The sequence below is a fragment of the Sebastes umbrosus genome, chromosome 8, assembly GCF_015220745.1.
Source record: "Sebastes umbrosus isolate fSebUmb1 chromosome 8, fSebUmb1.pri, whole genome shotgun sequence".
NCBI classification, from domain to species: Eukaryota; Metazoa; Chordata; class Actinopteri; order Perciformes; family Sebastidae; genus Sebastes; species Sebastes umbrosus.
Genome location: NC_051276.1, coordinates 26,054,179 through 26,065,631, shown reverse-complemented (window position 1 = coordinate 26,065,631; position 11,453 = coordinate 26,054,179). Strand labels below are relative to the sequence as shown.

The 11,453-nt window shown below is 37.4% G+C and overlaps 2 protein-coding genes across 2 annotated transcripts; both read right to left on the bottom strand.

Annotated features, from left to right (window-relative positions):
- Nucleotides 1–420: 420 nt before the first annotated feature.
- Nucleotides 421–2,310, bottom strand: LOC119492616 (zinc-binding protein A33-like). The gene has a single exon (XM_037777185.1). It carries the CDS (start codon nucleotides 2,135–2,137, stop codon nucleotides 689–691), a length of 1,449 nt encoding a protein of 482 aa, XP_037633113.1. The 5' UTR covers nucleotides 2,138–2,310; the 3' UTR covers nucleotides 421–688.
- Nucleotides 2,311–9,030: 6,720 nt separating this feature from the next.
- On the bottom strand, nucleotides 9,031–11,114 carry LOC119492615 (zinc-binding protein A33-like). Its single transcript, XM_037777184.1, has one exon. The coding sequence runs from the start codon at nucleotides 10,852–10,854 to the stop codon at nucleotides 9,406–9,408; it is 1,449 nt and encodes a 482-aa protein (XP_037633112.1). The 5' UTR covers nucleotides 10,855–11,114; the 3' UTR covers nucleotides 9,031–9,405.
- Between the last annotated feature and the right edge of the window lie 339 nt (nucleotides 11,115–11,453).

The window sequence follows — 11,453 nt, the reverse complement described above, 5'->3', positions numbered from 1 at the left end:
TTTGTCTCCTGATGATGTGATGCAGATTTTGTAGCCACAATTTCTTGTGGATTAATTTTAGTTACCGTCTTTAACATGTTTACTAAACAACAAATCCTTAATTTCTCAAGGTATTTTATAAAAAATGAATTTCAGATATAAAAAAAAATTGTGTTCATGTTTTTACAGTGAGTTGCATGAAAACAATAAAATAATATTAATTAATTTGGGATTGGAATTCATTTTACTTCTTTGTTTATTTGTGTCTGCAGATTTCTCCTAAATTCACCCAAAGTTATATTTAGATAATGCCTCATTTGCATATTTAAACATAACATTTCAGAAAACTTGTCGTGCAAAAAATAACTGTCTTAATGTCAGTAATCAACTGGGGAAGTTTCATGTTGATATCTATTAGTTAAATATTTGACCCTATTCACCTGTAGAGTCTCCCCTTAAAGAATCACACAGCTGAAACAAAGTGTTTGGTATAGTGGATACAGCAGATGTTATATTGTGGTCTGATTAAACACAAGATGCTGATAACCAGGTTATGAAGTAAACTGATTTGGAGCTGTATGAAAGTTTTAGACCTGATGATGTAACGCAGTTTAAGTATTGAGTAAATATTATTTCTGTTATAACTGTTGATTGTCTTGATTATTTCAATGAGATCTAGACAGACAGTGAAGTCAGATTAAAGTCTGAACTAACACCAACGTGTCTGAACATCACAGAGAATCTCAGTTTGACAGATTTTGATATCAACAGTTTTAGCATCACCAGCTGGTCCAATACTGAAATATGGGAAGAGTTTCTCAGTGAAAGTGTCTCTGTGAGTGGAGATGTGAGTCATGTCTTCAGGGTCGTAGAAGGACAACTCCCCCATGTCATAGTCCAGCTGGACTCTGATCCTCTGGAGACTCTTCTTCACTCCGACTGTCTCACAAAGATCATTAGTGTATTTTCCACTGCGATGAAATAAAGACCAGAATCCATATTTTGGTGAAGCGTCTGCCTTCCCCTTCCTGTCAGCTGACTCTTTAGCCAAACCTACATTCCATTCAGGATGGTCTCCCACCTCCACCTCCCAGCTGTGTTTCCCTGAGCTGAAGCCCTCAGAGCCCAGAACAGTGGGATACCTAGTGTTTCTCTCTGGATTGTCAGGAAGCTGCTGGTTTGTGTCTCCACATCTCACACTGGTCAGATCATCAGACAGATAGAGAATGGGGCATGCAGTGTTTGGGTCCAGAATGACAGGACTGAAGTGGACCTTGTCCTTCATCTTCTCCCAGACTCTGAAGGACAGGTTGCCCAGGTGTTTGGCCACATCTATCAGCGCTCCTGAGACCAGCTGTGGATCTGACAGTGAGCACTGGACTCTGGCTCTGGTCTGAGTGGCTTTATAACTGCTGAGGAAGGGCACGTTGTGTTTCTGCAGGTCTTCTTCAACAGCAGAGATACTGGCTGACAGAGAGGAGATGTGCTCCTGAATCATCTTCATCTCTCTGCTGATAGTCTTCCCCTTCTGCTCCTCTTCCTCCCTCAGAGCTGCCAGTCTGGACTCCTCTTCCTCTTTCAGGAACTGGTGGAGCTTGTTGAACTCTGCTCTGATCTGCCTCTCTGTGGACAACAGCTGCTTCTTGGAGTGTTGAATCACTTCATGGTATGTTTTCTCCACTTGTTTGTGTTTGTCCCTCTTGTCCTGTAGAGACTCTAAGTCAGATTTCAGCTGGTCCTTCAGGTCACTGACTGCTTGTTCTACAGGAACCACCTTGTGATTCTGGTGGAAGGAAAAGTCACAGACAGGACACACAGCTCTCTCTTCATCCTTACAGAACAGTTTAGTCTCTTCTTGATGTTTACTACACACCACCTCCACCTTCTTCTTCTTTATTTCTGGCTCAGATGATCCAGCTTTCTGTCTCTCAGCAAACGAGTCAGACAGTTCCTTCAGTGAAAAGTTCACCCAGAGATGATCCTTTGAGGATTTTCTTTTACAAATGGGACAGTTTTTGTTTTCAGCTTGTTCCCAGATTTTCTTCAGGCAGCTTGAACAGAAGTTGTGGTTGCAGCTCAGAGACACAGGATCTCTGAAAGTCTCTGAACACACATGGCAGTTCAGGAAACTTTCAAAAAGAGCGGTTTTCTCAGCCATTTGTCTTGGTATCTAAATTGTCTTTCAAAAGCAAGACTCACCGAGTTACTGTCCCGTCTCTTGATTGCTTCAAATAATCCAAACGTGTGTTTTCCAGCAGAGATCTCACACCCTGTGATGGCGTCTCAGCTCTGATCAACAATGTCAAAATCTACTTTCATTTACACTCACCTCTGTCACAAGGTGAATTATTATCAGGAAATGCTGCCATGTCATTATGTCACCAGCAGATGGTGTCAGGATGTTTTCAGAGTTCAACACTTTCCTCTTGATTAAGAACAATAACATTTCTTTTTAAATCTATAATCAATTTTCATAGACAAAAAACAATAAAATGCAAAATATGTATAAATAATTGTGACTTCTCCTGTTTTGTTTCACTAAATAAATAATAGAAATGTTCATAAAATGCCAAAAAACAAGGAGATGATTGTAATGTTTTAGTCTAACGAGGACTGAACATTTCAACAGGCTGACTGACACTAAACCAGTTGTATGACTTTGTTAATTTCATCCAGTTGGACTAAATAGATAGCACTCTCTAAATCTGCATTTATAGAAATTAAACTTGTTATTTATTTTTCATTTCATTTGCTTATTCTCCTATTCATCACAAGTCAAAGTGGTCAAATGTCTGTGCAATTTATTTTGAGAGTATTTTCCAAAAACATGAGAGAAAACTCACTAAAATGACTGTTGTTTTTCACATTGTGTCACAGTAAATATACAAATAATAATCATGATATAGAATCTACATAAAGTCTCTCAACCTGACTGTATTTGTTTTACTTTCTGGCACATTTTCTCTCTCATTCATTCATTCATTCATTCATTCATTCATTCATTCATGGGTTTTGATGATGATGGTACAGCAGCACAAAATAAATGCTGGCCTCTTAAGAGCTGAAAAGACTCATGTCTGAGATATAATTCAATCTGAATCATGTGTTTGAGATGATTTGACTCATTTGGTGCCTGATGAAGCAGCAACAACATCAAGAGACACAGCAGTGATGCATTTCTTAGATACTCTGGACATACAGTATGTTGAAGAATACGCATTAAAAGAAAAATCTATCAGAAACTACTAAGAGGAGCTACTATTGATCAACCTGTGCAGCAAACAACAATATGCATGTAAATAAGTAACAGAAATAAAATGTTCAGTGTTCAAAATGAGCAACAAAACGTGGACTTTGTCTCCATCTTGTGGTGTTTTACAGAAAGTAAAATGTGTCCATGCAATCACATGTTGTATACATACTGTACATTCAGTAATGTTGATGACATTATGCACATGTGAGCATGTTGTCCCTGAAAACTGCATTCAGTAGGTTACAGAATTAATCAAATGTAAAAGTGAAATCATTTCTTAAACAATGTTGTCTTCTTGGAAATGCTTATCCATCTCTACAGCCTTCATACACTGTGTTAGCATTATACAGTCCTGCTGACTGACTCAACTGGTTTAAAGAAACACATCTTTATAGTGAACATCTTAATGCTCCTTAAGGTCAGTTTAGACAGCCATCACTACATCTCTGTGTATACAACCCTCAGTGCTCCCTCTCTTCAGTGAGGCTGTCTAGAACAGACTGGAGTATCAACACACTGTTACGACTTCAACTAACAAAGCTGATCAACATCTGACATGATTCTGCTTGTTCGTTTGTTTTTATATGAGATTATAATGATGCAGTGAAGTTGTAGGAGGGTAAAGTTGAACCATCTTTTAAATGTGATTTCTGACTGTTTCTAATGTTGACAACACACACAGTGAGGTACAGACCAGTGTGAGAATCAAAACAACTCCATCTAAATTAAACAAGTTGCACATTTCATTTATTCCTCACATGTTTTCAGCTATTTAGCCGTCATCAGGCTGCTATGAGGTTGTTTCTACAATCAGTTAATTGGTCATGTGACTTTACAGAAGCAAATAGAGCGGTGCAGGGATGATGAATTAATGTAGGCCAACCTGGAAGTCAGAATCACAAAGCCAATGGGATTTTTACATTGTCAAACTTTCTGCTTTCCATCAGCAAGTGCTCCTCTACTGGAAGTTAATTTACAAACATAACTTTACACCACATAACACACCTGTGTGGAACAATAGACACATTTTGTGGAGTAAAAAAATCAGTGTACATAGAGGATTGGAAATCCAAAGGGATTTGGGCTGTAGCCCATTTCATGGATGAGAGTGGAAACTTGTGACAGCATGAAGAGTTTTGTGAGAAGTTCTCAATCCAATGTACCGTTAAGAACCATAATAGAAAGATAAAAGCCGTACCAGCTTCCCTTAGATCAGGGGTCAGCAAGCTTTACTATCAAAAGAGCCATTTTAGTCAAAGAAAAAAAAAAAAATCTGTCTGGAGCTGCTGTTTGCTGACCCCTGCCTTAGATCAATGGTGATAGAAGACATCTTGTATTCAAATATCTCCCCTAGTCTAAGACAGCTCTGTGTAGAAGGAATTGATTTGTGTGACAGCAAGATTACCAACAAAGTTATTAGTAATATTCTGTTAAGAGAATACTTCCCTAATATATTTCATTCCCTCTCCCTCCTAAGGTGAAAGAGGTGAACTTCAAAATCCTGAATGAGATTTACCCAACGAACAAATTCTTGAGACTGAGGTTTAACTTTGATGTGAATAACTGTTTATTTTGTGAAAGTGAAATTGAAAGTTTGGAACATGTGTTTTTTTTTATTGTGAATCAGTGAAGTTTTTCTGGAATGACATGCAGAGCTGGCTACAATCTAAGAGGACTGAGCTGTCACCATTCAGAGAGAAAACGGTCAAATTTGGTATCTTTGCTGCGAATCTGAATTTGGATTTTGTTATCAATATTTTACTATTATTAAGCACATTTTTTTATACATTAATGCAGATAACTCAAAATTAAACCCTGTCTGACTAGTATGAAGAATGAGTTAAAACTGCTAAGTAAATCTTTGTCCATTATGACTGACTAAAAAAGCTGTTAAATTATTCTCTTTATTTGATATGTACAAATTAATTTGAGATGAGCACTGTTTCTTTTAATTTATGATATATACAGTGTATATATATATATACACTGTATATATATATATATAATTTTGTTTTCTCATTTATTATTTTTTATTTCTTGTTCCTTGACCAGTTTTACTTTTTTTTATTCTATTTGAATGTTTTATATATATATATATAGATATATATATACATATTTTGAGATTCAAAACTAAAACAACTCATCAGAAGATCCCAAAAATATCAAAAACTTAAACTAATGATTGAAACTACTATATAATGTTGTTTGACTCAAAACAAGATTCTGATAACCAGAATAATTAACAGCTTTTATCTTTACAAGATAAAAGCTCGACACAAGATGTTGTTGTGTTTCAAACACATGGGCCAGACGTGGCCATCGAACAGGCTGGGGGGGTCTGGCACAGTGTAGTTCCTAGAGCACTAGGAAAGTTACAAGATGTACATTTTATAAAGATATATTGGATTTAAATTTTATATAAAAAAAAACATGAAACTAAATTGTAGTGTTGATATTTCCTTTATTTTGATCACAAACTGGACATTGTCATTTATCATTCATATTATTGATCATGTATACACTACAAAAAATATTATATACAGTTTGAAGAAGCGCTGTAAGAATTAAAGACTGAATCAAAGCATGTTTATATTTTTATGATCCACACTGTTGACTTGATTTTGGCATTGTATATATATTTTTTATATATTTACACCATATTGTCATAGACTTTAAATTTACACTTTTTATATTTACACTCTTCTCACGTTGTATTGCAACTGCTGCACAGCAATTTCCCTCAGGATGAATAAAGTTTTATCTTATCTTAAAATAAAACACCATTAAAACAAGAGATCCAAAAACTAATGATTGAAACTACTATATAATGTTGTTTGACTCAAAACAAGATGCTGATAACCAGAATAATTAACAGCTTTAATCTTTAAAGTTTGTCTCAAGATGATGTGATACACATTTTGTAGTCACATTTTCTTGTGGATTAATCTTAGTTACCGTCTTTAACACATTTTTTCTAAAAACAAATCCTTAATTTCTCAAGGTATTTTCAAAAATGAATTTCAGATATAACAAATAATTGGGTTCATGTTTTTACAGTGAGTTGCATGAAAACAATAAAATAAAATTTATTAATTTGGGATTGGAATTAATTTTACTACTTTGTCTATTTGTGTCTGTAGATTTCTCCTAAATTCACCCAAAGTTAGCTATAGAAAATGCCTCATTTGCATAATTAAACATAACATTTCAGAAACTTATAATACAAAAAATAATTGTCTTAATGTCAGTAATCAACTGGGGAAGTTTCATGGTGATATCTATTAGTATAATATTTTACCCTATTCACCTGTAGAGTCTCCCCTTAAAGAATCACACAGCTGAAACAAAGTGTTTGGTATAGTGGAAACAGCAGATGTTATATTGTGGTCTGATTAAACACAAGATGCTGATAACCAGGTAAATAAGTAAACTGATTTGGAGCTGTATAAAAGTTTAAGACCTGATGATGTAATGCAGTTTAAGTATTGAGTAAATATTATTTCTGTTATAACTGTTGATTGTTTTGATTATTTCAATGAGATCTAGACAGACAGTGAAGTCAGATTAAAGTCTGAACTAACACCAACGTGTCTGAACATCACAGAGAATCTCAGTTTGACTGATTTTGATATCAACAGTTTTAGCATCACCAGCTGACATAATACAGAAAAATGGGAAGAGTTTCTCAGTGAAAGTGTCTCTGTGAGTGTAGATGTGAGTCATGTCTTCAGGGTCGTAGAAGGACACCTCCCCCCTGTCATAGTCCAGCTGGACTCTGATCCTCTGGAGACTCTTCTTCACTCCGACTGTCTCACCAACAACATCAGTGTATTTTCCACTGAAATGAGTTAAACACCAGGTTCCATACTTTGCTGAGGCATATATCTGTCCCTTCCTGTCAACTGACTCTTTAGCCAAACCTACATACCAGTGAGGATGGTCTCCCATCTCTACCTCCCAGCTGTGTTTCCCTGAGCTGAAGCCCTCAGAGCCCAGAACAGTGGCAGAATATGTGTTTCTCTCTGGATTGTCAGGAAGCTGCTGGTTTGTGTTTCCAAGTCTCACACTGGTCAGATCATCAGACAGATAGAGACAGCGGTTTGCAGTGTTTGGGTCCAGAATGACAGGACTGAAGTGGACCTTGTCCTTCATCTTCTCCCAGACTCTGAAGGACAGGTTGCCCAGGTGTTTGGCCACATCTATCAGCGCTCCTGAGACCAGCTGTGGATCTGACAGTGAGCACTGGACTCTGGCTCTGGTCTGAGTGGCTTTATAACTGCTGAGGAAGGGCACGTTGTGTTTCTGCAGGTCTTCTTCAACAGCAGAGATACTGTCTGACAGAGAGGAGATGTGCTCCTGAATCATCTTCATCTCTCTGCTGATAGTCTTCCCCTTCTGCTCCTCTTCCTCCCTCAGAGCTGCCAGTCTGGACTCCTCTTCCTCTTTCAGGAACTGGTGGAGCTTGTTGAACTCTGCTCTGATCTGCCTCTCTGTGGACAACAGCTGCTTCTTGGAGTGTTGAATCACTTCATGGTATGTTTTCTCCACTTGTTTGTGTTTGTCCCTCTTGTCCTGTAGAGACTCTAAGTCAGACTTCAGCTGGTCCTTCAGGTCACTGACTGCTTGTTCTACAGGAACCACCTTGTGACTCTGGTGGAGAGAAAACTCACAGACAGGACACACAGCTCTCTCTTCATCCTTACAGAACAGTCTAGGCTCTTCTTGATGTTTACTACACACCACCTCCACCTTCTTCTCTTCTTTTTCTGTCTCAGATGATCCAGCTTTCTGTCTCTCAGAAAACGAGTCAGACAGTTCCTTCAGTGCAAAGTTCACCAGAGGATTGTCTTTAGAGGATTTTCCTGATTTTATCTGGTTGGAAGACAAAAGTTGCATGGTCGACGGACGGGAAGAAACAGGAGGGTTAAGTACATTTTTATACATTAATGCAGATAACTCAACACTAAACCCTGTCTGACCAGTATGAAGAATGAGTTAAAACTGCTCAGTAAATCTGTTAAACTATTCTCTTTATTTGATATGTACAAATTAATTTGAGATGAGCACTGTTTGTTTTAATTTATGATATATACTATATATATATATATATATATGTTGAGATTCAAAACTAAAACAACTCATCAGAAGATCCCAAAAATATCAAAAACTTAAACTAATGATTGAAACTACTATATAATGCTGTTTGACTCAAAACAAGATTCTGATAACCAGAATAATTAACAGCGACACAAGATGTTGTTGTGTTTCAAACACATGGGCCAGACGTGGCCATCGAACAGGCTGGGGGGGTCTGGCACAGTGTAGTTCCTAGAGCACTAGGAAAGTTACAAGATGTACATTTTATAAAGATATATTGGATTTAAATTTTATATAAAAAAAAACATGAAACTAAATTGTAGTGCTGATATTTCCTTTATTTTGATCACAAACTGGACATTGTCATTTATCATTCATATTATTGATCATGAATACACTACAAAAAATATCATATACAGTTTGAAGAAGCGCTGTAAGAATTAAAGACTGAATCAAAGCATGTTTATATTTTTATGATCCACACTGTTAACCTGATTCTGACATTGTATATATTTTTGTATATATTTACACCATATTGTCATAGACTTTATATTTACATTTTTTATGTTTACACTTTTCTCACTTTTTTTTTAAACTACTGCACAGCAATTTCCCTCAGGATGAATAAAGTTTTATCTTATCTTAAAATAAAACATCATTAAAACAAGAGATCCAAAACTAAAACAACTCATCAGAAGATCTTAAAAAATATAAAAAACTACAACTAATGATTGAAACTACTATATAATGTTGTTTGACTCAAAACAAGATGCTGATAACCAGAATAATTAACATCTTTAATCTATAAAGTTTGTCTCCTGATGATGTGATACAGTTTTTGTATCCACATTTTCTTGTGGATTAATCTTAGTTACCGTCTTCAACACATTTTTGCTAAACAACAAATTCTTAATTTCTCATGGTATTTCCGAAAAATGAATTTCAGATATAAGAAATTACTTCTGTGTTCATATTTTTAAAATGGGTTACATTAAACAATAAAGGAAGATGAAAACAGTTTTGCATAATTCATTTGGGACAGTAGAGACAGGACAGAGAAACAGTTTCTGTCTGAACTAACACCAACGTATCTGAACATCACAGAGAATCTCAGTTTGACAGATTTTGATATCAGCAGTTTTAGCATCACCAGCCAGTCCAATAAAGAACCATGGGAAGAGTTTCTCAGTGAAAGTGTCTCTGTAAGTGTAGATGTGAGTGATGTCTTCAGGGTCGTAGAAGGACACCTCCCCCCTGTCATAGTCCAGCTGGACTCTGATCCTCTGGAGACTCTTCTTCACTCCGACTGTCTCACCAAGATCATTAGTGTATTTTCCACTGTCATGAACTAAACACCAGATTCCATCTTCTGGTGAAACTCCTGCGTTCTCCTTCCTGTCAGCTGACTCTTTAGCCAAACCTAAAAACCAGACAGGATGGTCTCCCACCTCCACCTCCCAGCTGTGTTTCCCTGAGCTGAAGCCCTCAGAGCCCAGAACAGTGAGATACTTAGTGAGTCTCTCTGGATTGTCAGGAAGCTGCTGCCTTGTGTCTCCACATCTCACACTGGTCAGATCATCAGACAGATAGAGAATGGGGTTTGCAGTGTTTGGGTCCAGAATGACAGGACTGAAGTGGACCTTGTCCTTCATCTTCCCCCAGACTCTGAAGGACAGGTTGCCCAGGTGTTTGGCCACATCTATCAGCGCTCCTGAGACCAGCTGTGGATCTGACAGTGAGCACTGGACTCTGGCTCTGGTCTGAGTGGCTTCATAACTGCTGAGGAAGGGCACGTTGTGTTTCTGCAGGTCTTCTTCAACAGCAGAGATACTGTCTGACAGAGAGGAGATGTGCACCTGAATCATCTTCATCTCTCTGCTGATAGTCTTCCCCTTCTGCTCCTCTTCCTCCCTCAGAGCTGCCAGTCTGGACTCCTCTTCCTCTTTCAGGAACTGGTGGAGCTTGTTGAACTCTGCTCTGATCTGCCTCTCTGTGGACAACAGCTGCTTCTTGGAGTGTTGAATCACTTCATTGTATGTTTTCTCCACTTGTTTGTGTTTGTCCCTCTTGTCCTGTAGAGACTTTAAGTCAGATTTCAGCTGGTCCTTCAGGTCACTGACTGCTTGTTCTACAGGAACCACCTTGTGACTCTGGTGGAGAGAAAAGTCACAGACAGGACACACAGCTCTCTCTTCATCCTCACAGAACAGTTTAGGCTCTTCTGGATGTTTACTACACACCACCTCCACCTTCTTCTCTTCTTTTTCTGTTTCAGATGATCCAGTTTTCTGTCTCTCAGCAAACGAATCAGACAGTTCCTTCAGTGCAAAGTTCACTGCTGGGTCATCCGTTGAGGACTTTGTTTTACAAATGGGACAGTTTTTGTTTTCAGCTTGTTCCCAGAATTTCTTCAGGCAGCTTGAACAGAAGCTGTGGTTGCAGCTCAGAGACACAGGATCTCTGAAAGTCTCTGAACACACATGGCAGTTCAGGAAACGTTCAAAAAGAGCAATTTTCTCAGCCATTTGTCTTGGTATCTAAATTGTCTTTCAAAAGCAAGACTCACCGAGTTACTGTCCCGTCTCTTGATTGCTTCAAATAATCCAAATGTGTGTTTTCCAGCAGAGATCTCACACCCTGTGATGGCGTCTCAGCTCTGCTCAACAATGTCAAAATCTACTTTCATTTACACTCACCTCTGTCACAGGGTGAATTATTATCAGGAAATGCTGCCATGTCATTATGTCACCAGCAGATGGTGTCAGGATGTCATTCAGAGTTGAACACTTTCCTCTTGATTAAGAACAAAACAATTTTTTAAAAATCTATAATCAATTTTCATAGACAAAAAACAATAAAATGCAAAATATGTATAAATAATTGTGACTTCTCCTGTTTTGTTTCACTAAATAAATAATAGAAATATTCATAAAAACGCACAAAAACAAGGAGAGGATTGTAATGTTTTAGTCTAACGAGGACTGAACATTTCAACAGGCTGACTGACACTAAACCAGTTGCATGACTTTGTTAGTTTCATCCAGTTGGACTAAATATATAGCACTCTCTAAATCTGCATTTATACAAATTAAACTTGTTATTTATCTTTCATTTAATTTGCTTA